This window comes from Scyliorhinus canicula, chromosome 11, assembly GCF_902713615.1.
Source record: "Scyliorhinus canicula chromosome 11, sScyCan1.1, whole genome shotgun sequence".
Lineage (NCBI taxonomy): Eukaryota > Metazoa > Chordata > Chondrichthyes > Carcharhiniformes > Scyliorhinidae > Scyliorhinus > Scyliorhinus canicula.
Window position 1 is genome coordinate 21669654 of NC_052156.1, and position 26872 is coordinate 21696525.

The following is a 26872-nucleotide window of genomic DNA, read 5'->3' on the forward strand; positions in this document are numbered from 1 at the left end:
CTTGAATGGGCTGTTCTCTTGACCCGTACTCATGTACTTGAACTTTTTTGGCCCGGGAATTGTTGATGGAGCCTCTCATTGGATTTCTCTCACAAGCTCTTGCTACACCATTTAATAACTTTCCCCAACTGGACAAATATTTGGCAACCCTCTCTCTGTCCAACTCTGTATTCATTTACTTCTCTTTGTGAAAGGCTGTGCGCCATTTCTTGCCTTTATAGGTACTATACAAATGCACATTTTTGTTGTAACTGTGCATGTTTTAATTTGCTGTTTTCCTGTTAGACGTGGATGCTTTGTTGAAGAAGGAGCAGCACGATCAGCCTGAAGATGGATCTCCTTTTGGACCCCTCACACAGCGATTGCTCCAGGCTTTGGTGGAGGTGAGACTCAAACCAATGTGGCCCAAATCTGAATAATCTTTACTGTTGAAGGAGAAAATATTTACAGAAGTTCAGTCAAATCACATCCAGGACAAAGGTCCATCCTGTCCCATTTATAATTGAACTTTAATTTTGTACCACGCTACACGATGCATTTACCTACTGAATCACAGGGACAGCTCAAGGTTGGGATTGGGGGCGATACTTTTGCCTCATTGGTCTTGACTAGATTGCTAGTTCAGTGAGGTGGGAGAGCTGTCACAAGACCACCCTGTGGGACAGATTGACCAATTAGGAATTCTAAAGTAAAACCATTTTCTGTCTGATGGTAACTCTGCAATGTGTGAGACATGGCAGGGATGCAGTGCAATCTCAGGAACAAGGTCATCAGAAGCACTGCAATAATTTTAAAAATCTATATATTAAAAGTGAATGCGAGAAACACAATCCAGGTCCACATCCCCAAAAACCTATCTTATATTAACAGGTTTGGGAGGGGCGACATGCTGCGCAGTGGTTAGCACTGGGACTATGGCGCTGAGGACCTGGATTCGAATCCTGGCCCTGGGCCGCTGTTCGTGTGCAGTTTGCACGTTCGCCCCGTTTCTGCCCCACATCCCAAAGATGTGCAGATTAGGTGGATTGGCCAAGCTGAATTGCCCCTTAATTGGGAAAAAAAATAATTTGGTACTCTAAACTTATAAAAAAAGCATTAACAGGTTGGGGTTTAAAAGCTAGAACCTTTAAAAATCTGTTTCCTGATGTTTTAAGCAGCTGTGTAATTGAAGAAATGAGACCGCAGTGACACTCTGATGCCCATGCCACCCATCCCATTCTTTTTTTTTCCAATTAAGTAGCAATTGAACCAGGTCCTCGTATTTGTGAGGCAGCAGTGCTAACCATTGCGCCACCGTGGCACTCCCATCCCATTCTTAATTAGTGATTCCTCAAACTTTGTACAAAAGAAGGTTTATTTCCACACTTTTTCACTAAGTTTAAAGGACTTCTGCCTTCATTAAGGACTAACCTAATGCCTGGTACCTCCTTCATTCATGAGATTTTGCATTTTTTCTCTCCTTTCCCAGGAGAACATAATTTCACCAATGGAAGATTCTCCCATACCGGAGATGACTGGGAAGATGTGGAACTGATGGAGCAAGCACCTCCCCTCGAAGTCAGAATAAGGCATTCAGGTGAGCTCTCTGGGCCATAGTGTTGCACTAACCACAAGCGAGAGAGATTTCAAAATATCTACACACTGCACAGTGTGCTGCTAAGTTCTTTTGCATTCTTGTTTTCTCATGCCCCGGGAGAAAACATAACCTGGTGTGTGGTGGGGGGGGGGGAGGGGAGCGAGGGAGGGAGGGAAGGAATGAGTTGGGGGGGGGGGGGGGGGGGGGGGCAGGGCAATGAGTGAAGATTTTTTCTCTCTTGCATGAAGCATCAATCACGGCCGGTTATGTATCATCATGGATAACAAGAGAAGGAAGAGATGAAATTGCAGAGCCGTTTGCAATGATCTTTTCGTCCTCACTGTCAACAGGGGTGGTACCAGGGAATTGGAGAGTGGCGAATGTCGTGCCCCTGTTCAAAAAAGGGAATAGGGATAACCCTGGGAATTACAGGCCAGTTAGTTTTACTTCGGTGGTAGGCAAAGTAATGGAAAGGGTACTGAGGGATAGGATTTCTGAGCATCTGGAAAGACACTGCTTGATTAGGGATAGTCAGCACGGATTTGTGAGGGGTAGGTCTTGCCTTACAAGTCTTATTGAATTCTTTGAGGAGGTGACCAAGCACGTGGATGAAGGTAAACCAATGGATGTAGTGTACATGGATTTTAGTAAGGCATTTTATAAGGTTCCCCATGGTAGGCTTATGCAGAAAGTAAGGAGGCATGGGATAGTGGGAAATTTGGCCAGTTGGATAACGAACTGGCTAACCAATAGAAGACAGAGAGTGGTGGTGGATGGCAAATATTCAGCCTGGAGCCCAGTTACCAGTGGCGTACCGCAGGGATCAGTTCTGGGTTCTCTGCTGTTTGTGATTTTCATTAATGACTTGGATGAGGGAGTTGAAGGGTGGGTCAGTAAATTTGCAGACGATACGAAGATTGGTGGAGTTGTGGATAGTGAGGAGGGCTGTTGTCGGCTGCAAAGAGACATAGATAGGATGCAGAGCTGGGCTGAGAAATGGCAGATGGAGTTTAACCCTGAAAGTTGTGAGGTTGTCCATTTTGGAAGGACAAATATGAATGTAGAATGCAGGGTTAACGGTAGGGTTCTTGGCAATGTGGAGGAGCAGTGAGATCTTGGGGTCTATGTTCATAGATCTTTGAAAGTTGACACTCGAGTAGATAGAGCTGTGAAGAAGGCCTATGGTGTGCTAGCGTTCATTAGCAGAGGGATTGAATTAAGAGCCGTGAGGTGATGATGCAGCTGTACAAAACCTTGGTAAGGCCACATATGGAGTACTGTGCAGTTCTCGTCGTCTCATTTTAAGAAGGATGTGGAAGCTTTGGAAAAGTTGCAAAGGAGATTTACCAGGACCAGGATGTTGCCTGAAATGGAGAGAAGGTCATACGAGGAAAGGTTGAGGGTGCTAGGCCTTTTCTCATTAGAATGGAGAAGGATGAGGGGAGACTTGATAGAGGTTTATAAGATGATCAGGGGAATACATAGAGTAGACAGTCAGAGACTTTTCCCCCGGGTGGAACAAACCATTACAAGGGGACATAAATTTAAGGTGAATGGTGGAAGATATAGGAAGTGGAAGTCAGAGGTAGGGGATGAAATTCTCCCCTACCCGGCGGGGCGGGGGGTCCCGGCGTAGCGGAGTGGCGCCAACCACTCAGGCGTCGGGCCTCCCCAAAGGTGCGGAATAATTCTCTGCACCTTTTGGGGGCCAAGCCCTCACATTGAGGGGCTAGGCCCGCGCCGGAGCGGTTTGCACCACACTGACTTGCGCCAAAACGGGCAACAACGGCCTTTGACGCTCGGCGGCGGGTCTGGCCGAAATGCCTTTGCCAGTTCGCGCATGCGCCGGTGCGTCAGTTGCCGCTGACGTCACCACTGGCGCATGCGCGCTGGGGGATTCTCTTCTGCCTCCGCCATGGTGGAGGCCGTGGCGGCGGCGGCTGAAGAAAAGAGTGCCCCCACGGCACTGGCCCACCCGCCGATCGGTGGGCCCCGATCGCGGGCCAGGCCACCGTGGGGGCACAACCTCGGGGTCCGATCCCCCCCCCCCCCCTACCCGGCCCCCAGGGGCCCGCTCGCGCCGTCGATCCCGGCGGCACAGCGGTGGTTCAAACCGCAGCGGTGGGACTTCGGCCCATCCGGGCCGGAGAATAAAGGCAGCACAGAAACCCGTAGCCTCCCGCCGGCCCCTGCCATTCTCCGAGGTAGGCGGTGGCACGTTGACTTTTTGCGGGTGGGAGAATTTGGACATGGCGGGGGCGGGATTTTCGGCGGCCCCGGGCGATTCTCCGACCCTGCTGAGGGTGGGGGAATTTCGCCCCGGTTCTTTACCCAGAGAGTAGGGGCATAGAATGTACTGCCTGTGGAAGTAGTTGAGTCGGAAACATCAATCGGCTATTGGATAGGTACATGGATTACGGTAGAATAATGGAGTGTAGATTAATTTGTTCTTAAGGGCAGCACAGTAGCATTGTGGATAGCACAATTGCTTCACAGCTCCAGGGTCCCAGGTTCGATTCCGGCTTGGGTCACTGTCTGTGCGGAGTCTGCACATCTCCCCGTGTGTGCGTGGGTTTCCTCCGGGTGCTCCGGTTTCCTCCCACAGTCCAAAGATGTGCGGGTTAGGTGGATTGGCCATGATAAATTGCCCTTAGTGTTGGGTGTAGTTACTGGGTTATGGGGATAGGGTGGAGGTGTTGACCTTGGGTAGGGTGCTCTTTCCAAGAGCCGGTGCAGACCCGATGGGCCGAATGGCCTCCTTCTGCACTGTAAATTCTATGATAATCTATGATTAATCTAGGACAAAGGTTCGGCACAACATCGTGGGCCGAAGGGCCTGTTCTGTGCTGTATTTTTCTATGTTCTATGTTCTACAACAATTCATAATGGAAAGCTAGTCACCGTTTAACTGAAACTTCTGTAGCCTAATGAACAGCCTGGGAGAAAGATTTTTTTTGCCTATTTGCAACAGATCATTTCACTTGCTTTCAGAGGAACTTTCTTCTTCTCTAGTTCTCTGCCCAAAGGCAGGTCCAACCCACAGTGCCACGATCTCCAACAGGTACGGCAAGGAAACAGGTCCCAAATCAGCCCCAGCCCGAACAAGGATTGAGCCACCTGCTGTTGGCACCAATCTGATACACATTGGCCGTCCAGGCAACTGAGCCAACGAGCTGCCCACCGAGTCCAAGTTGCTGCGGTACCATATACTTTACAAGTGTGTTGTAGCCTCGAGCTATAGATCGCGATGGCAGAGGCTCTAATTGCTTTCTGTCACATGGCTGACCAGGAATCTCTCCTGAATTTACTGCCTGCCGTTGGTGTGTTTTTAAAAATTATTTTCTGTAGTTGGGTTTGGGGCTAGTTGGATGGTCTGGGGAAGTCAGGGGGGAAGTCAGGGAGGTTGTTGCGGATCGGGGAGCATCGATTGTGTGATTATCCAGGTGCTGGACTAGGTTTTCATCTGTCTGGTTAACTATCCAGGTACATTCCATGGAACTGTCTGAAGTTTACAATTCCAGCTTGGAGTCTGAGACATTTTAAGGAAGTCCCAGGGAGCAGGGGAATTGCTTAAGAATTCCCAGGCAATTCACATGTAAGCCTGTGTGTCATATGTCTGGTCATGATGATCTGGAAGATCTGGCCCATGATTTCTCCTGGGGGTGCAGTTGTTTTGTCCATTACCTGCATTAGTTACTTGTCCTGTTGATCTATTGGCTGATGTGTAATGCATTTTATTTTATTTCTTATCCATTCATGTGGGATTTGCTGGCCAGGCCAGCATTCATTGCCCATCCCCAATTGCTCTTGGGAAAGTGGGGGTGAGCTGCCTTCTTGAACTGCTACAGTCCATGTGGTGTAGGTACACCCACAGTGCTGTTATGGAGAGAGTTCCAGGATTTTGACCCAGCGACAGAGAAGGAACAGCGATATATTTCCAAGTCAGGAAGTTGAATGGATTGAGGGGAACTTCCAGGTGGTGGTGTATTTAAAATATTCAATCTATTCTGTTATAGTGTACCTCACACAAAGTCTCTAGAAGCACGAATTAAGGAAGAACTAATTGCTCAGGGTCTGCTAGATTCTGAGGACCGACCCACTGAAGACTCTGAAGATGAAGTTCTGGCAGAACTGCGCAAACGTCAGGCTGAATTGAAAGCCATCAGTACACACAATCGAGCAAAGAAGCAGGAACTTCTCAGGTATGGGAAAAGAACCGGTCAATGGTTTGGGATGAGTTGGAATAAGAAATCAGATTTAAAGAATGGGCTTTTTATCCAATCTAATGTGGCAAATCCTTTATTCAGATCTTCATTTTTGGGTGAACCTGTTCCAGGAATGACAACAAATTTGGTTCCATAAGAAGCTGATTTCCTGTTAGCTGAGAGCTATTGCAGCTTCACTAACTTGCTTTCATGTTGTGCCTTTAACATGGAGAAACATCATGCGTGGAGACACAGGGGGAAACCTGGACTCCAGGGCAAAGTAGGGTACAGTAGGAGTTAACAAAACTTTGTCAAAAAGATTGATTTTAAGAGGAGAAGAAGGTTGAGTGATGGAGAGGTTTAAGGAAATAATTTGAAGACATGGGTTCTGAGTGGTTGAAGATACAACTGCCAGCGGTAGTAAGGGGGAGCACACCAGAATGGAGAGTTTGCAGCTTTTGTTGTGCTGGGGGAGCTTCCAGAGATGGGAAGGAGATGAGCCATGGAGTGATTTGCACATTAAGGTGAGAGCCCACAATTAGAGGACCAGGAAACAATGTAGGTTAGCGAGGATAGGAGTGATGGTTGAGAGGGACTTAAATCAGAGATAGAATTCCAGCATAAGCATTCAGGTGAGCTGAAATTTTGGACGCTGGCCAGGGCAGTATTGCAGTTGTTGAGTATGGAGGTGACAAGGGCACAGATTAACATGTCAGCAACAGTTGGACTGAGGGAAGTGTGATAGCAAGCACTATTACAGAAGAGGAAGTGGGTAACCTGCAGTGGAAATGATGTTTGGTTAGAAGCTCAATTTGAGACTGAAAAGTATACTAAGGTTGCAGCCTATTGTATGAATGGGATAATGAGCGCAGGTGGACCATTCACTCCCAAAAGGTGCTACATTTCACATTTGAGTTTGCATTTAAGCTTAAACTAAAAACCAGATTTATTTACCAGTAATATAGTTGCCCAGAAGAATAATGCAGGAAGAAGCTAGAAGTAAACATTTGATTCCACGTAAACTGATGCAAATGAGTAAATAAACCTAAATTCTTAACCGGTTTATTTTTCACTTGGTAGCACAGAACTTGAGTACATCTGAGAAATACAAAAAAAAGTGGGTGGGGGGGGGGGGGGGGGGGGGGTAGGGAGACAATGGGGAATTATAGACCAGTCAGCCTGACAGCGGTAATAGGAAAACTTCCAGAATCCATTATCAAAGATTTTATAGCAGAGCCCTTAGAAAACAGTGGCAGGATCGGACAGAGTCAACAGAGATTTATGAAGGGGAAATCATGCTTGAGAAATCTACTGGAATTCTTTGAGTATGTAGCTCGTAGAGTCGATGAGGGGGAGCCAGTGGATGTGGTTTATTTGGACTTTCAGAAGGCTTTTGACAAAGTCTCATGTAAGAGATTAGCGTGTAAAATTTAAACACATGGGATTAGTGGTGGTGTATTGAGATGGACGAAAATTGGTTGGCAGAGAGGAATCAAAGAGTAAGAATTAACGGGTCTTTTTCCAAATGGCAGGCAGCGACTAGTGGAGTACCACAGGGATCGAGGGGTCATAGTCTGAGGATAATGGGTAGATCATTTAGAACAGAGGTGAGGAGACATTTCTTTACCCAGAGAGTGGCAAGTCTGTGGAATTCGCAACCACAGAAAGTCGTTGAGGCCAAAATATTGTTTGTTTTCAAGAAGCAGTTAGATATGGCACTTGGTGGCAGCACGGTGGCGCAGTGGGTTAGCCCTGTTGCTTCACGGCTCCGATGTCCCCGGTTCGCTTCTGGGTCACTGTCCGTGTTGAGTTTGCACATTCTCCCCGTGTTTGCGTGGGTTTCACCCCCACAACCCAAAGATGTGTAGGGTAGGTGGATTGGCCATGCTAAATTGCCCCTTAATTGGAAAAAAAATTAATTGGATACACTAAATTTATAAAAAAAAAGATATGGCACTTGGGGTGAATAGGAAGGATATGGGGGAAGGTGGGATTAGGCCATTGAGTTGGATGATGAGCCATGATCATAATGAATGACGCAGCAGGCTCGAGGGGCTGAATGGCCTCCTCAAGCTCCTATTTTCTATGTTTCTCTGTTTAAAAGAGACATCTGTAAATCTGTCCTGATGAGTGCAAGATGAAAAGCTTTAACAGCATGTCTCCTTTCTCAGAAATACTGAGATTTCTTATTGTAATTTCTTGATGATCTCTTTTGAAACGTTTACATGAGAAATTACTCCAGTGACATGGAGCTGGAATGTGGGATTAGCCTGGTTGGCTCTTTTTGACCAGCACAGACATGATGGGCTGAATGGCCTCTTTCCAAGCTGCCAATCTTTCCAAGTTTCTACAACTCCCTTCAGGCTACCTTGCGTAGGAAAACCCTGTGCGAAGCAGGGACTGGGGCACCTAGAATTCATTCCTGTCGCCTGCATGTTGTACAGTTGTGAATTAAGTTTCAAGCAAGCTCATTTGAAGTTCAAGCGTATCCTTTCTAATGGTCTGGCATTAAGAGCAAGCCTTTTCTAGTGACTGTTATGTAAGGAATTGCCTGCTGCTTCATTTACTTTTGGCACTTTGACATCGATAACTTGATACTCGACATTAAAGATAATGAATTTTGTCATCTTTCCCCCCACTCTGTTAATTCCCACCTCCCAAAGGAACTCTTCTGGACATCAAAGAAATTTCATGACACAATTAACTTCTGAATCACTAAGAGAAACTGACTACAAGATAACTCCTTTTGAAACGTGGTTGCATTGCGAGAGTTTCACATATTGCACATTAATTTGCTGCAGAGATAAAGAAAGGCTTAGATGCTGCTAATCTAAAGCCAATCTTTAGCCTCTCTATCTAAAATAAAAAGTGTTTTCTTTTGCCAATAAGGGAGTTGGGAATAGAGAGTTATGATAGATCCAGATAAGGACAGTTGAGAGGATGCTCGAGCGGAACATAAATGCTAGCATGGACTGGAAGGCTGAATGGCCTGTTTCCATGCCCTATAAACCCGTGTATTATCTGATGCGTGTCTAAAGCTCTGCCTCCATCACACACGTAGTTGAGTATTCCTTGATTAAAACAAGAAATGCTGGAAATACTCAGGTCAGGCAGCAGAAAGAGAAAGTGAATTAACGTTTCGGCTGATTTGGGGTTTCATAGGAATCTGAAACACCTGGGGGTATTTTCCACGCCCCTTGTGGTATGTTTCCTCGGTGGCAGGATGAGGCCGTTGTTGTTGGCCGGAGGCGGGATCATCTGGACCCGCTGCTGTCAATGGGATTTCCTGTTGAATCCTTGGGGGATTTGCTTGAATCGGACCATTCCTTTTGAAAGTTCGTGCCTTTGGTCAAGTGAAAACCTAGAAGATCAGCTGTTCCTTTTGGAGCAAGGCAGCCCCACTCTTGAAATAGTGAAAAGTGACTAATTGGGCTTGTGCTACTAAATGCTTCCTGGGGTATTACAAGGGAATAGTCGGGAGGTTATTGATGGACTAGTCACACATCACCAGTGTTCAGGCTTTGGAGCTTTTTGTCTGACATGACATTTATGCCTTCATTTGTTTCATTTGAATTGTTAGATTAATTGATGCGATGATGTTTCTATTTGAACAATATGGAGAAACTCCTGTTTGGAAAATAGATTATTTTCAAGTCGCTTTGCTGAGTCTGTTAAGTGCCTCCCCAAACGCCCCTTCCCCCAGAAAAAAGTTCAGCCCATGTGTTGAGGGAAGCAATGGGCGAGAATTGATCCAAGTGTCCTCGGCCTCCTTCCTAATCCTACTGACTGACCACTATTTTGTTTTAAATTCAGACTTGCCAAAGAGGAGTTGAAAAAACAGGAGTTACGACAGCGAGTGAGAATAGCGGACAATGAAGTCATGGATGCTTTCCGAAAGATCATGGCAGCTCGCCAGAAGAAACGCACACCTACAAAAAAAGAGAAGGATCAAGCGTGGAAGGCACTGAAGGAGAGGGAGAGTATCTTAAAGTTGTTGGACAGTTAAACCCGACTGTGCAAGTACGCTGGACGCTGTTACTTCTGAAAAATTGGCTTAATGTTCGTCTTTCCCGAGCTGAACTGACAAAAGGAGCAATATTGAAACCTGCCCGTTTTCAACTGGTGACATTCCACTGCGGCAGGTTGTCTCTGTTGGGACTTGCTAATCTTGTGTGCAAAAGATGGAAGTCTGTCTTTCCGAAATCTGGATGTTGTGTTTTTTGCTAGTTTGGGTTTGTACTGTATGTGAGAGTAATGTGTTACTGCTGTGTGTTCCGATAGAGTGTAGCATTCCTGGACAGCTGTGCCATTGCCAGTCCTTCCAAATGTGACATTAACAACTGACACTTTATAGCTTTTCCGAAAGATTTCTCTTCACTTACATCCCCACCCCAATGACATTTTCTCAATGTACGTGGGGGTATCTCTAGTGCCCAAAGTCTGTCTTTTTCCCTCTCCCTCAGCACCCCTTCTCTGCCCCTCCGCTCCCAATCCAACCTGCCCCGAGTTGGGGCTTGTAATCTCATTTCAAATCTTTCTGTATTTCCCTCTGGGCCATGTGATGCTTTGTGAAGAAGTATTAAAATACTGCCAATTTCTGATGTTAAAAAAACCTTTTTGAGCAAAAGAAATCTTTTTACAGAATAAAGAAAATCACTTGAGATTTGTGCAGCCGAGAGGGGCAGTAGGTACGATGCCTTTTTACAAACCTCAGGGCATCACAACAGTTGCAAAGATTCCAGCTATTTTGCCAGTGCCCTTTTGGGTAAGCAATCTATATGGTGTTCTGGGACTTTAGGCAATCGGGACAATCCCAGGTTCCTTCTCCAGTGTTCGCTGTTTGTTCAGCTTAGTAGTGGCAACGGTGCCCATTTGAGTTGAATGTCCCTGGCTAGTGACGCCAATACCCACAAGAGGTTTTCTCCTTCAATTCAGTGGGTGCCACCTAACGCACCTGGTGCCTTCCAGGATTAGTGGATGTTGTTTTTACATTTGTTTCCACTTCTGTTTTGTATGGGGTGACCATTCCGCAATTTAATTTGTTAGTACAAAGGGGAACTATCTGATCATGTGCCCCTGTGTGATTGCGCTCTGCCATATGTCATGCAATCCACTCGTCTTTGGGACATTAACTGGAAAATGGACAGTCTGTAGGATCGGTTTAAGTTCAAGAGTGATGGCCCTTCCTCCCAGTTAGTGGATGAGGGCAGAATCAGTTTCCGCCTCAGTGCACCTTCTTGTTGAATAGCTTACTAAAACCTATGATCTGGATTTATAGGTGAACCATCTCGACATGGAGAAGGTAACCGAGGGCTACGGAAGCACTTCGAGACATAACGCAGCACCCCATGAATCGGTATCTATAAAAGAGAATGAAAGAAAAAAGTTTGGAGGGGGTGGGAATTGACAGGAGAAATGAGAAAGCGCTGGTGGAAATGAATTTTCAAAAAAATACAATAATTTTACCCTATTGACACTGACTATGGTGTGAAATTGGGCTGGTTTAGCACAGTGGGCTAAACACCTAGCTTGTACTGCAGAACAAGGCCAGCAGCGCGGGTTTAATTCTCGTATCGGCCTCCCTGAACAGGTGTCGGAATGTGGCGACCAGGGGCTTTTCACAGTAACTTCATTGAAGCCTACGTGTGACAATAAGTGATTATTATTATTAAATGTAAAGTGCAAAGAAGCAGCAGAATCCAAGACCCACCAAGTCTCCTCCCTTTGCTTTGAGTTACCTTTATCTTGCTGTGATTGAACATCCTTTGGTAAGCCCAGTTCCATATAAAAACAACCCTGATTACCTGCCCCAATCATCAGTCGGACATATTCTGCAGCCCAAACTATAAGCAGTCAAATCAGAATCCTAATGGTAAACATCATTCACTGAACCCCATGCATGTCCCCCAAATCAGACATCCTCTTGCTAATTTATGAGTTAAAAATGAAGCAAGTGTAAGTTTTATCATTCATGACGTTAAATCCTCAGTAGTGTACTGATGATTAACTGGTCCGGTAATGAATTTTCAATAAATGTCAACTTGATTCCTGCACTTCTTCAGTGTGAAATATGTATTAAATAGGCAGTCTAGCACAGCGTTGCAATATTATTGTAATATTTTCCAAAGCGTGAGGTAAACAATGATCTAGTTATATTTGATTGTAATAGGGAAAATGTATTTTGATTCACCATAGTCCCAGATGACCATTTCCCCTTTGAGGGGGAGAACTGACTGGTGGTGGTGATTTAACCTGCAGGTCACCACACCTCAGCCAAGGGGCAAAGTTGAGAGGGCAGGGCCTTCATGACTAACCTCAGGAATTGAACCCACACTGTTGGCCTCACTCTGCATCACAAACCAGCTGTTCAACCAAGTAAGCTATGGTGCCCCCCCAAAAAAAAATCAGTCTCCCTAAGAACTCACCCACTCTCCTATGCAATACATAACCCAGTCACTCCAATCAGAATCTTAATAACAGCTAGTAATGAGACGTAATATAAAATCAAAATACTTTGGATGCTGGAAATCTGAAATAAAACAGACAAAACTAGAAAACATAGGTCATAGAGGTCTACAGCACAGAAAAGGCCCTTTGCTGGTCTGGCAGCATAGGTGCAGAGAGAAACAGAGTTAACATTTTGGGTCCATTGCAGGGTAGATGGATTAGCTGTACTAAATTGCCCCTTAATTGGAAATTAAAATATATATATATATATATATATATATATATATATTTTGGGGCCGTATGGCTCTCGTCACACAAGGGAGGTGGTGACATAGTGGTATTGTCACTGGACAGGACTGGTAATCCAGGGGAATACTCTGGGGACCCAGGTTCAACCCCTGCCATATCTGGAAGTCTGATGATGATCATTAAACCATTGTTATAAAATAATCCAGCTGGTTCCCTTAACTTTAGGGGAAACAGACCTCACCTGGTCTGGCCTACATGTGACAGCTATTTTGGTTGACTCATAAATGCCCTCTGAAATGATCTGGCAAACTACTCAGTTGTAATAAAACTGCAACAAAGCTAATAAAAAGGAAAGAAACCTGACGGACAACCTGGCATCGACCTCGGCACCAGGAACAACATGGACAAACCTAGGCCTCTTGATCCTGCAAAGTCCTCCTTACTGACATCTGGTGGCTTCTGCCAGAATTGGGAGAGCTGACTCACAGATTAGTCAAGCAACAACCTGACATGGTCATATTCACAAAATCATAACTTACAGATAATGTCCCAGACACCACTATCACCACCATGGGTATATCTTGTCCCGGTGGCAGCACAGTGGTATACAGTTGGGAGGGAGTTGCTCTGGGAGTCCTCCAACATCGACTCTGGATTCCATGTAGTCTCATGGCCTCAGGTCAAACATGGGCAAGGAAATCTGCTGATTATCACATACCATCTACTGCCAGCTGACAAATCAATACTCTTGGAGGGAGCACTCAGAGTGGCAAGGGCACCATCACCAAGTGTGATTCGATAGCACCACTACTGACTGAGCTGGCCGAGTCCTAAAGGACATAGCTGCTAGACTGGGTGGTGAGGGAACCAACATAAGCAGAGAAAAACCTCATCATCACCAACCTGCCTGCTGTAGATGCATCTGTCCATAACAGTGTTGACAGTGGCTCATTGGTCTAGGGGTATGATTCTTGCTTTGGGTGTGAGAGGTCCCGGGTTCAAATCCCGGACGAGCCCCACTTTTAGGGCAGCACGGTAGCATTATGGATAGCACAATCGCTTCACAGCTCCAGGGTCCCAGGTTCGATTCCGGCTGGGTCACTGTCTGTGCGGAGTTTGCACATCCTCCCCGTGTGTGCGTGGGTTTCCTCCGGGTGCTCCGGTTTCCTCCCACAGTCCAAAGATGTGCAGGTTAGGTGGATTGGCCATGATAAATTACACTTAGTGACCAAAATTGCCCTTAGTGATGGGTGGGGTTATGGGGATAGGGTGGAGGTGTTGACCTTGGGTAGGGTACTCTTTCCAGGAGCCGGTGCAAACTCGATGGGCCGAATGGCCTCCTTCTGTACTGTAAATTCTATGAATGACTACAGCACCATCAATGTGGAGATGAAGTCCCGTCTTCACATTGAAGATACCCTCCATCGTCTTCTGTGGCATCGTGCTGAATGGGATAGATTCAGAATAGATCCAGCAACTCAAGGCTGGGCATCCATGAGGGGCTGTGGGCCATTAGCAACAGCATCATTGTACTCAGCTACCATCTAACCTCATGGCCCGGCATATCCCCCACTCTACCATTACCACCAAACCAGGTGATTAACCCTGGTTTAATCAAGCCTTCAGAAGTGTATGCCATGTGCAGCACCAGCCACACCTAAAAACAAGGTGTCTACCTGGTGAAGCTACAACACAGGATTAATTGTGTGCCAAACACCATAAGCAGCAAGTGGTAGACAGAGCTAAGCTCTGCAGTTCTGCCACATCCAGCCGCGAATGTGGTGGACAATTAAACTACTCACTGGAGGAGGCACAAATATCACCATCCTCGATGATGGAGGAGCCTAGCACATCACTGCAAAAGACAGGGCTGAAGTATTCGCAATAATCTTTAGACAGTAGTGCCAAGTGGATGATCCATCTCGGTCTCCTTCAGAGGAACCCAGCATCACAGATGCCAGTCATCAGCCAATTCAATTCACCCCTCTTGATATCAAGAAACTGCTGAAGGCACTGGATACTGCAAAGGCTATGGGCCCTGACAATATTCTAGCAATAGTGTTGAAGGCTTGTGCTCCAGAACTTGCCGCGCCCTCTCGCCATGCTGTTCCAGTACAGCTACAACATCGGCATCTACCCAGCAATGTGAAAGATTGCTCAGGCTGATGGAAGGATTGGGGATCAGAGGAAGCCGATTTAAGGTAAAAGATGTGGAGATGCCAGCGTTGGACTGGGGTGAGCACAGTAAGAACATAGAACAAACAGTGCAGAAGGATGCCATTCGGCCCATCAAGCCTGCACCGACCTACTTAAGCCCTCACTTCCACCCTATCCCCGTAACCCAATAACCCCTCCTAACCTTTTTGGTCATGAAGGGCAATTTATCATGGCCAATCCAGCTATCCTGCATGTCTTTGGACTGTGGGAGGAAACTGGAGCACCCGAAGGAAACCCACGCGGACATGGGGAGAATGTGTAAACTCCGCACAGACAGTGACCCAGCAGGGAATCGAATCTGGGACTCTGGCGCTGCGAAGCCATAGTGCTATCCTTAGTGCTTAGTAAGAAGTCTTCCAACACCAGGTTAAAGTCCAACAGGTTTGTTTCGAACCACTAGCTTTCGGAGCACTGCTCCTTCCTCAGGCTCCTTTGCTCCAAAAGCTAGTGATTCGAAACAAACCTGTTGGACTTTAACCTGGTGTTGTAAGACTTCTTACCAAGGTTAAAGAAGCAGTGATGATCTGAGGGGAAACGACGTTACACAATGAGTTAGAATAAGGAACAGTAAGAGGTCTTACAACACCAGGTTAAAGTCCAACATGTTTGTTTCATGCACGAGCTTTCGGAGCACTGCTCCTTCCTCAGGTGAATCCTGAGCAAATCCCGGATGAATTCGGAGTAGAATAAAGAATGCACTGCCTAAGAGTGTGGTGGAGGCAGATTCAATAGAGGCTGCAAAAGAGAATTGAACAACCATCCAAAGAGAAATAAAATTCAAGAGCGTGGGTAAGGGTGAGGAGGTGACACTCGATGCCCTGTTGATGGGCTGAATGGCCTCCTGCTGACACTGACCTGTTTACCTACTATTTAAGTTACAGTACTATTAAATCCTGAGTGGATGTCAGGAAAAGGCAGGTGGGGAAATGTATGAGATTGAAACTGGACAGAAACCCAAATCTGAAATGGGTAATGTATATGAAATAAGTAACCTTTCTCAACTTTTATAACAGTGGCTCGTTGGTCTAGGGGTATGATTCTCGCTTTGGGTGCGAGAGGTCCCGGGTTCAAATCCCGGACGAGCCCTACTTTTATCACGGGGGAAAGTATCGGGTGACTTCCGCTGACCATCAGTCGATGGGACATCTGAATAGAGGCGCCGTTAAACCCATGGTGGAGAAGGAAGAAAAATTGGCAACGTAAACTAAATTTTAAAAATATGTGTTTTAGTTAACTTCATCTAAACAAATGAAGGCTCTTTATTTCATGGAGGCTCGTTGGTCTAGGGGTATGATTCTCGCTTTGGGTGCGAGAGGTCCCGGGTTCAAATCCCGGACGAGCCCTATTTTTCCAGCACAATCCACTTTTGGGGTTAACAGGATGGCTGCCCACTTCTTATTAAATCGTCCGTTTTACCTTTTTGGACACTTAAAACTTACCAGGAAGAGGAGCATCACAAAACGTCAAAAATTTCAGTCGGAATTTTTTTTAAAAAAAAGTGGGCTCGTCCGGGATTTGAACCCGGGACCTCTCGCACCCAAAGCGAGAATCATACCCCTAGACCAACGAGCCGATGGGAGGGAAACACGGAACTAACTCAGATCAAGGCAGCTACCAGCCCGTAAATCTCACAGTTCGTTTATTTTGTTCTTTTCCGACCTTGCAGCCGGCGCCGCCTCTCAGTGCAGCTCCCCTCGAGTGTTTATTCAGCTGTCATTCGCCTCCAGCACCTTGGTGACACGGGAAGAGAGCAAGAGCCGCAGATCAGTAAAGCCAAGCATTTGAACAGTCACAAATGCAGCCGGGTGTGGGGTCTGGTGGGGGTGGTGTTGGGGGGGGGGGGGGGGGGTAGGAGGGGTCCGTCCTGGGGTGCCCCGTCCTGGGGTGCCCCCTGCACTGGGTAAAACCTCAGTGCTGCAGCCCTCCTCAATGAGAGCGTGTCCAGTGGAAGCTGCCACTTCTCCAGCGCGCCCGGCAGGGGGCGCCCGGCTGCAAATTGCAACATTTCATTCATAAAAAAACAGGGATGGAGTCACACACACACACACCAGCAGGCTGGGGTCTGATTGGGCAAGAGGCCATTCAATCGGACCTGTCCGGGAAGAACGCCTGTTTGCAGCTTGACATTAATCCCCTTGTAACCCCCACAAAAACACATTTCACCCACAATCACCCTAAAGCTTTCGTTAGCATCTTTCTAAATGCTAATTCCAGTGAAGTGATGGGCAGTGGAATGCCAGAGGAGCAACAACAGACACCAGAAAGCCTCCCAGAGTAGACATCCTGGGATGTCTACTCTGGGAGGCCAATGAATGAATGCTAGCAGTCTGCAGGCCAGCACTGAAATCAGGATTAAATCGATTTCAAGGTGAGAGGGGGAAAGTTTAAGGGAGATGTGCGTGGAAAGTTTTTTACGCAGAGGGTGGTGGGTGGCCGGAACGCTTTGCCAGCGAAGGTGGTAGAAGCGGGTACGATAGCATCGTTTAAGATGCATCTAGACAGATATATGAATGGGCGGGGAACAGAGGGAAGTAGACCTTGGAAAATAGGTGACAGGTTGAGATAAAGTATCTGGATCAGCGCAGGCTGGGAGGGCCGATGGGCCTGTTCCTGTGCTGTAATTTTCTTTGTTCTTTGTTCTTCGCAGGGCAGCAGCTCTATATACCTCCCCTCAAGGGGGCGGAGCCAGGGGCGGAGCCCACAAGGGTGCCAACATGATACAATGCGGTGTAATACAATACAATGGTCCATAGGTGGAGCCCACAAGGGCAACAACATTGTACAATGCAAAACAGTGGTGAATGGCTGCCATAATACATTCACCACATTCACCCCTGTTAAAAAATTGAAGTCCAGCGGGGGTGAAGTGGCTCCCAGGTTGAGTCTGTCCGGCGCCCCGATCGTGCGCTGTGATGGCCTGAGCTCTGGTTTCGCTGCGGGCACGAGTGTCGAACTCGTCGGTGCAGGCACAGTTGTTGAACTCATCGATGCAGGCACGGGTGTGGACTCCTGGAGCGTGTCTTCTGGAGTTTCATCCCTGTAGGTCGGCAATGGGGGAAGGGGGTATGGGGGGGAGGGGGGGTGAGGGGGAGGCCATGTAGGGGCGGGGGCGCCGTTCGGTGTAGGTTGGGGGGGGGGGGTAGGTGATAGTCATAGTGGATCCTGCGGGTGCCAGGCCCCGGAGGGAGACTGCATCTTGTCGGCCGCCGTGGTGCGCCACGTAGGCATACTGGGGGCTGGCGTGAAGGAGCTGGACCCTCTCGACCAGGGGGTCGGACTTATGGCTCCTCACGTGTTTGTGGAGGAGTACGGGCCCCGGTGTTGTCAGCCAGGCTGGAAGCGAGACCTCGGAGGTGGATAGGGACATTTAAGAGACTCTTGGACAGGCACATGACAGTAGTAAATTGAAGGGGTGAAGGTTAGGTTGATCTTAGATTAGGATAAGTGGCTGAAGGGACTGTACTGTGCTGTACTGTTCTGTGTTCTATGTACAGGTTTGTAAAGATAACATAGGTAGTAACATTTATCTTAGACTCTAATGTTCTCAGTAAGCACAACTTCTGCAGATTACATCATTCTCTCCCAGATAACCCGTGAAATCGTGACCCCTTGTAATTGACACCCCCACTCTTGGAAAAAGCTTGTTGCTATCCACCCTGTCCATTCCTCTTATAATTTTGTAGACCTCAATCAGGTCCCCCCTCAACCTCCATCTTTCCAACGAAAACAATTCTAATCTACTCAACCGTTCTTCATTGCTAGCACCCTCCATACCAGGCAACATCCTGGTGAACCTCCTCTGCACCCTCTCTAAAGGATCCACAGCCTTCTGGTAATGTGGCAACCAGAACTGCTTGCAGTATTCCAAATGTGGCCTTACCAAAGTCCTATACAACTGTAACATGACCTGCCGACTCTTGTACTCAATACCCCATCCAATGAAGGCAAGCATGCTGTATGCCTTCTTGACCACTCTATCGACCTGTGTTGCCACCTTCAGGGTACAATGGACCTGAACACCCAGATCTATCTGTACATCAATTTTCCCCAGGACTCTTCCATTGACCTAGAGTATTTAAACATCCATCCCTAGCCTCAACATCTGTCATGGCCCTCTCCTTGGTGAATACCGATGCAAAGTACTCATTAAGAATCTCACCCATTTCCTCTGACTTTACGCATAAATTCCCTCTTTTGTCTTTGAGTAGGCCAATCCTTTCTCTAGTTAACTTCTTGCTCCTTATATACGAATAAAATGCTTTGGGATTTTCCTTAACCCTGTTAGCCAAAGATATTTCGTGACCCCTTTTAGCCCTCTTTTTTGCGCGTTTGAGATTTGTCCTACTTTCCCGATATTCCTCCAAAGCTTCATCAGTTTTAAGTCGCCTAGATCTTATGTATGCTTCCTTTTTCATTTTAGCTAGTCTCACAATTCCACCCATCATCCATGGTTCCCTAATCTTACCATTTCTATCCCTCATTTTCACAGGGACATGTCTGTCCTGCACTCTAATCAACCTTTCCTTAAAAGACTCCCACATTTCAAATGTGGATTTACCCTTAAACAGCTGCTCCCAAACCACATTCCGTAGCTCCCCGAATTTTGTTATACTTGGCCTTTCCCCAATTTAGCACTCTTCCTTTAGGACCACTCTCGTCTTTGTCCATGAGTATTCTAAAATTTAAGGAATTGTGATCGCTATTCCCAAAGTAATCACCGACTGAAACTTCAACCACCTGGCCGGGATCATTCCCCAATACCAGGTCCAGTATGGCCCCTTCCTGAGTTGGACTATTTACATACTGCTCTAAAAAAACTCTCCTGGATGCTCCTTACAAATTCTGCTCCATCTACGCCTCCAACACTCCATGTGTCCCATTCAATGTTGGGGAAGTTAAAATCTCCCATCACGACTACCCTATTGCTCCTACATTTTTCCATAATCTGTCTACATATTTGTACCTCTACTTCACGCTCACTTTTCGGAGGCCTGTAGTAAAGTCCCAACAATGTTACTGCACCCTTCCTATTTCTTAGCTCTACCCATATTGCCTCAGTGCTCGAATCCTCCATTGTGGCCTCCTTAATCACAGCTGTGATATCATCTCTGACCAGTAATGCAACTCCTCCACCCCTTTTACCTCCCTCTCTATCCTTCCTGAAGCATCTATACACTGGGATATTTAGTTGCCAGTCTTGACCTTCCCTCAACCGAGTCTCAGTAATACCAATAACATCATATTCCCAGGTACTAATCCAAGCCCTAAGTTCATCTGCCTTACCTGCTACACTTCTCGCATTAAAATAAATGCACCTCAGACCATCTGTCCCTTTGCGTTCATCATCTCTTCCCTGTCTACTCTTCCCCTTAGTCACATTGAGTTTATTATCTAGTACCTTACTGGCTTTAGTTGCTGCCTCTTTACTGATCTCTAACTTGAAATGAAATGAAATGAAATAAAATGAAAATTGCTTATTCTCACGAGTAGGCTTCAATGAAGTTACTGTGACACATTCCGGAGCCTGTTCGGGGAGGCTGGTACGGGAATTGAACCATGCTGCTGGCCTGCCTTGGTTTGCTTCAAAAGCCAGCGATTTAGCCCAGTGTGCTAAACCAGCCCCTTAAAAGAGGGCTCGTCCAGGATTTGAACCCGGGACCTCTCGCACCCAAAGCGAGAATCATACCCCTAGACCAACGAGCCAACTTCCTAATCTGGTTCCCATCCCCCTGCCACATTAGTTTAAAACCTCCCCAACAGTGTTAGTAAAAGCACCCCTTAGGATATTGGTTCCAGTCCTGCCCAGGTGTAGACCATCCGATTTGTAATGGTCCCACCGCCCCCAGAACCGCTTCCAATGTCCCAAAAATCTGAACCCCTCCCTCTTGCACCATCTCTCAAGCCACGTATTCATTATGACTATTCTTGAATTTCTATTCTGACTGTCTCGTGGCACTGGTAGCAATCCTGAGATTACTACCTTTGAGGTCCTACTTTTTAACTTATCTCCTAACTCCCTAAATTCTGATTGTAGGACCTCATCCTTTTTTTACCTATATCGTTGGTGCCTATATGCACCACGACAACTGGCTGTTCACCCTCCCCCTTCAGTATGTCCTGCAGCCGATCTGAGACATCCCTGACCCGTGCACCCGGGAGGCAACATACTCGTTTTCGACCACAGAAACGCCTGTCTACTCCTCTTACGATTGAATCCCCTATGACTATAACCCTGCGAGTCTTTTTCCTGCCTTCCTGTGCAGCAGAGCCAGCCACGATGCTATGAGCCTGGCTACTACTGCCTTCCCCTGGTGAGTCATCTCCCCCAACAGTATCCAAAACGGTATACCTGTTTTGGAGGGAGATGACCACAGGGGACACCTGCACTGCCTTTCTGCTCTTTCTCTGCCTTTTGGTCACCCATTCCCTGTCTCCCTCACCAATCCTAATCTGCAGTTTGACCAACTCACTAAGCATGCTATCCACGGCCTCCTCAGCAACGCGGATGCTCCAAAGTGAGTCCATCCGCAGCTTCAGAGCCGTCATGCGGTCTAACAGGCGCTGCAGCTGGACACACTTCCCACACATGAAGAAGTCAGGGACATCGGCCGTGTCCCTGCAGGCAGCTCTCAGTGCAGAGCAGTCGCAGGTAGTCGCATTTCTAGCTGATTAAAGTCTCTGCCTCTCCACTCTAGCCATGTCTCTCATCACCTTATACACCTCTATCAAGTCACCCCACTGCCTTCTTCGCTCCAGTGAGAAAAGCCCTAGCTCGCTTAACCTTTCTTCATAAGACATGCCCTTCAGTCCAGGCAGCATCTTGTTAAATCTCCTCTGCACCCTCTCCAAAGCATCCCCATCCTTCCTATAATGAGGCGATCAGAACTGGACACAATATTCCAAGTGTGGTCTAACCAGGGTTTTATAAAAGTGCAGCAAAACCTTGTGGCTCTTAAACTCAATCCCCCTGTTAATGAAAGCTAACACACCATACACCTTCTTAACAACCCTATCAACCTGGGTGGCAACTTTGAGTACAACAGGGGCTGCTTTAGCACACTGGCCTAAATAGGTGGATTGTAATGTAGAACAAGGCACCAGTGTGGGTTTGGTTCCTATACTAGCCTCCCTGAGCAGGTGCCAGAATGTGGTTACTAGGGGCTTTTCACAGAAACTTCATTGAAGCCTATGTTTGACAATAAGCTATTATTAGCAGCAGCTTGTTGGTGTGCACAGTGGCTTGTTGGTCTGGGGGTATGATTCTTGCTTTGGGTGCAAGAGGTTCTGGGTTTGAATCCTGGACAACCTTCATTTTTGTGGGTAGCACAAATGGATAGCACTGTGGCTTCACAGCTCCAGGGTCCCAGGTTCGATTCCCCGTTGGGTCACTGTCTGTGCGGAGTCTGCACCTTCTCCCCGTGTCTGCGTGGGTTTTTCTCCGGGTCCTCCGGTTTCCTCCCACAGTCCAAAGACATGCATGTTAGGTGGATTGGCCATGATAAATTGCCCTTAGTGACCAAAAAAGGTTGGGAGGGGTTATTGGATTACGGGGATAGGGTGGAAGTGAGGGCTTCAGTGGGCAGACTCGATGGGCCGAATGGCCTCCTTCTGCACTGTATGTTCTATATTGAGAGAGATATAATGGGGGAAAAGGACTACTTCATCTATTCTTGTTTAATAAATGTTATTCTTTTCTTAAGAGTTCATCGGCAGTCCTGTGAAGTCTAAATAAGCAAAGGATCTATCAAGCCAGATTCCATCTTGGGATCTGATTTGTCCACTAATAACATGAGCTGGGATCGTTAACACTGGAAACTGAGTAAAATCTCCCAGGCTGCATGGTTTTTTAAAATGCACCTAGAGTACCCAATTCCTTTTTTTTCAATTAAGGGGCAATTCAGCATGGCCAATCCACATTTCCTTTGGGTTGTGGGGGTGAGACCCACACAAACACAGGGAGAATGTGCAAACTCCACACAGACCATGACCCAGAGCTCAGATCAAACCCGGGTCCTCAGCACCATGAGGCAGCAGTGCTAACCGCTGCGCCACTGTGTTGCCCCAGGCTGTATGTTATAGTCATAGGGTTTTACAGCATAGAAAGAGGCCCTTTGACCCACCATGTCTACACCAGCCATCAAGTATCTATCTATACTAATCCCATTTTCCAGTACTTGATCCATAACCTTGTATGCTATGGCATTTCAATTGCTCAACGAAATGCTTCTTAAGTGTTGTGAGGGTTCCCACCTCTACCACCCTTTCAGGCCGTGAGTTCCAGATTCCCACCACCCGCTGGGTGAAAAAGGTTTTACTCAAACCCCCTCTAAATCTCTTGCCCCTTGTCTTTAATCTATGCCCAATGGTTATTGACCCCTCTAACGGGAAATGTTTCTTCCTATCTATGTCCCTCATAATTTTGTCCTCAGTCAGGTCCCCACTCAGCCTTCTCTGCTCTGAGGCAAACAACCCCAGCCTATTCAGCCTGTCTTCATATCTGAAACTGTCCAGATCAGGCAACATCCCGGTGAATTTCCTCTGCACCCTTTCTAGTGCAAACATACCATTCCTATAGTTCAGTGACCAGAACTGCACACAGTACTCTCCAGCTGTGCCCTAATGAATGTTTTATACAGCTCCATCATAACTTACCTGCTCTTATCTTCTATGCCACTACTAATTAAGGCAAGTAAGTATCCCATATGCTTTCTTAATCACCTTATCTACCTTTCCTGCTGCCTTCAGACATCTTTGGACATTTCTCTGACTCGTTATACTTCCCAGCATCCTACTGTTCATTGTGTATTCATTTGCATTGTTAGTTCTCCCAAAATGCATTGCCTCACACTTTTCACGGTTAAATTCCATTTGCCACTGTTCTGCTACACTGACCAGCCCATCTATATTTCGTCCTTGTTCTTTGCCACACCACCAATTTTTGTGTTGTTTGCAAACTTACCGCTCATACCTCCCAAATTCATATCTGGATGCTTAATGTACACTACAAAGAGCAAGGGACCCAGCACCGCTCCCTACAGTACACCACTGGACACAAGCTTCCAGTCGCAAAAACAACCTTCAACCACTGCCCTCTGCCTCCTGCCACTAAGCCAATTTTGGATCCAATTTGCCAAATTGCCCTGGATCCCATGGGCTCTTACCTTCTTGACCAGTCTCCCATGCAGGACCTTGTAAAAAGCCTTACTGAAGTCCATGTAAACTACATCAACTACACTACCCTCATCTACACACCTAATCACCTCCTCAAAACATTCAATCAAATTTGTTTGACATGATCACACCTTGGCAAAGCCATGCTGACTATCCTTGATTAACCCTTGCTTCTCCAAGAGGAGATTAAACCTGCCGTTCAATTTTTTTCAATAATTTCCCGACCACTGATGTTCGACTCACCGACCTGGTTTTGCCCTGATTCTCTTCTTGAATAACGGTACCACATGAGCTGTCCTCCGGCACCTCTCCTGTATTCAGAGATGATTTGAAAATTAGCAATCAGAGCCCCTAAAAACTCCTCGCTTGTGTCACACAGCAGCCTAGGATACATCTGACCTGGGCCTGGGGATTTGTCTACTTTAAGCCTACTGACATCACCTCCCTCTCAATGCTAATCTGTTCAGTTATATCACAATCCCGGCTTTCTATACCTACATCGTCCTTCTCCATAGTAAATACAGATGTTTGATGTAATGAACCTTGGAGATATTCATTTTAATAGTTAATGTAGCAACATAAACTGGTTTGGTTTGCACTTTATGTCAAGTTTGAAGTTATGGGATGGCACGGTGGCACAGTGGTTAGCACTGCCCCCTCTCAGCGCCAGGAACCCGGGTTTAATTCCGGTCTCGGGTGACTGTGTGGAGTTTGTACTTTCTCCCCGTGTCTGCGTGGGTTTCCTCCGGGTGCTCCGGTTTCCTCCCACAGTCCAAAGATGTACAGGTTAAGTAGATTGGCCATGTTAAATTGCCCCTCAGTATCCAAAGATGTGCAGGTTATGGTGTTACAGAGATAGGGTGGGCGGGGTGGCCCTAGGCAAGGCGATCTTTCAGAGGGTTGGTGCAGACTCAATGGCCCGAATGGCCTCCTTCTGCACTGCAGGTACTCTATGGTTCAATGTTAGGCTCCTTCGACAGCACCTTCCAAATCCATCTGGAAGGTCAAGGGCAGCAGACATATGGGAACATCACCACCTGGAAATTCCCCTCTAAGCCACTCACCATCCTGGCTTGGAAACTATATCGCCATTCCTTCACTGTCACTAAGTCAAAATCCTGAATATACCTACACCACAGGACCTCAGCGGTTCAAGATGGCAGCTTACCACCACCTTTCCAAGGGCAGTTAGGGATGGACAATTATTACTGGCCTATCAACCGTTGACCACATCCCATGTGTGTAAAAGATAATTTTATAAATTTTATGAAAAAACACCATTAAAAAAAGAGAGGTCAGGATAGATCAGGAAATTATAGACTAGTCAGTTTAACCTTGGTGGTGGAGAAGTTACGAGAAAGAATTCTGAGGGACGGAATATATCTGCACTTGGATCGACACAGATTAATCAGGGATGGTCAGCATGGATTTGTTGAGGGAAGGTCATTGTTAAAGTCTATTCCCTGGGCAGAGGCACCTGCAGCAAGTATTAACAGTATTCTTTAAGCATAACCAATAAGCATACAAATCTCTGTTAACAGTGAAATGTTCACGAGTCATAATGGGACTAACCAGCTAACTTGGCCACATTCTTTAGGAAGGCAGATTTATACAGAAACACACACAAACATCCCTTATCAGCAGTCCCCAGACAGCAGTTACGAATACGGACAATGGTTCCAGTCAGGAACAAGGTTAGGATTGGGGGAGTGTATGTACAAAGAAACAAGGACAGTAGATAAGGGGGTCTGGAAAACATCAGATGACCATGCACGAGTGTCTATGAGCTGATCACGCAGTCCCAGGCTGCCTCATAACAACTTTGATTGGATCTAACAGTCAATGTATGTAATCTATAATCACAATGATTGGATCATGTCCAACCAAGGTGGGCTGTCAATTATTTGAAAATGTATAAAGGATGATGCTTTCTTTTGTTCAGTGGAGAGAAGCTTGGCTTTGACCAAACATTTACTCCCACTGGTAAACCTTTTGACTTTTGGAACAGATCCGAGTGTGGACTGATTCTTCGAAGATTACTTCCCCGCGAACAGTCATGTTTGACAAATGTAATCAAATTTGTTGAGGAGGTAACTAAGTGTTGATGAGGTTAGTGTATTTGATGTGGTCTATATGGACTTTAACAAAGCTTTTGATAAGGTGTTTCATGCAGACTGGTCAAGAAAGTAAGGGCCCATGGGAGCCAAGGCAAAGTGGCACATTAGATCCCAAATTGGCTGGGAGGCAGGAAACAGAGGGGGATGGTAGAGGGAGGTTTGTGTGACTGGAGGTCTGTTTCAGTGGGGTTCCTCAGGGCTAAATGCTGGGGAGGAGATTCGGAGGGCAGAGAAGTGGCAAATGGAATTCAACTGGAGAAGTGTGGTAAAGCACTTGGGGAGGGCCATCAATACAAATAATTACACTGTGGATATTAGGACCCTGAGAAGTAGAGGGAACTTGGAGTGCCCATCCACAGATCCCTGAAGGCGACAGAACCGTTAGATAAATTGGTTAAGAAGGCATGTGGGATACTTGCCTTTATTAGCCGAGCCATAGAATACAAGAGCAGGGAGGTCACACTAGATCTGCATAAAACGCTGGTTAGGCCACAACGGGAGTATTGCGTGCAGTTCTGGTCACCTCAGTATAGGAAGGATGTGATTACACTGGAGAGGGTGCAGAGGAGATTTACCAGGATGCTGTCTGGGCTGGCGGGTCTGAGCTAGGAGGAAAGATTGGATAGGCCTGGGCTGTTTTCTTTGGGGCAACAATGGTTGAGAGGGGACCTAATTGAGGTGTGTAAGATTATGAGGGGCATTGATAAAGTGGATAGGAAGGCATTCTTCCATTGGTAGAAGGATCAATAACCAGGGGGCATAGATTTAAGGTAAGAGGTTGAAGGCGAAGAGGGGAATTGTGGAGAATCTTTCACCCAGAGGGTAGTGGGAGTCTGGAACTCACTGCTTGAGAGGGTGGTTGAGGCAGAAACACTCGTAAAAAGTATTTA

General features: G+C 46.7%; 1 protein-coding gene and 4 non-coding genes across 5 annotated transcripts in view; 3 read left to right on the plus strand and 2 right to left on the minus strand.

The window, feature by feature from the left end:
- Positions 1 to 11831, plus strand: part of tada3l (transcriptional adaptor 3 (NGG1 homolog, yeast)-like) — a 31189-nt gene extending 19358 nt beyond the window's left edge. The window contains 5 exon segments of the mRNA XM_038812508.1: positions 286 to 383; positions 1469 to 1521; positions 1523 to 1576; positions 5593 to 5778; positions 9595 to 11831. Of these exon segments, the coding sequence (XP_038668436.1) occupies positions 286 to 383; positions 1469 to 1521; positions 1523 to 1576; positions 5593 to 5778; positions 9595 to 9787 (584 nt within the window). The 3' untranslated portion in view covers positions 9788 to 11831.
- Positions 11832 to 15708: 3877 nt separating this feature from the next.
- trnap-ugg lies at positions 15709 to 15780 on the plus strand. The gene has a single exon. It is a non-coding gene; the product is annotated as a tRNA-Pro (tRNA).
- Positions 15781 to 15965: 185 nt separating this feature from the next.
- trnap-ugg lies at positions 15966 to 16037 on the plus strand. The gene has a single exon. It is a non-coding gene; the product is annotated as a tRNA-Pro (tRNA).
- A 157-nt stretch (positions 16038 to 16194) lies between these two features.
- On the minus strand, positions 16195 to 16266 carry trnap-ugg. Its single transcript has one exon. It is a non-coding gene; the product is annotated as a tRNA-Pro (tRNA).
- Positions 16267 to 20325: 4059 nt separating this feature from the next.
- trnap-ugg lies at positions 20326 to 20397 on the minus strand. Its single transcript has one exon. It is a non-coding gene; the product is annotated as a tRNA-Pro (tRNA).
- Between the last annotated feature and the right edge of the window lie 6475 nt (positions 20398 to 26872).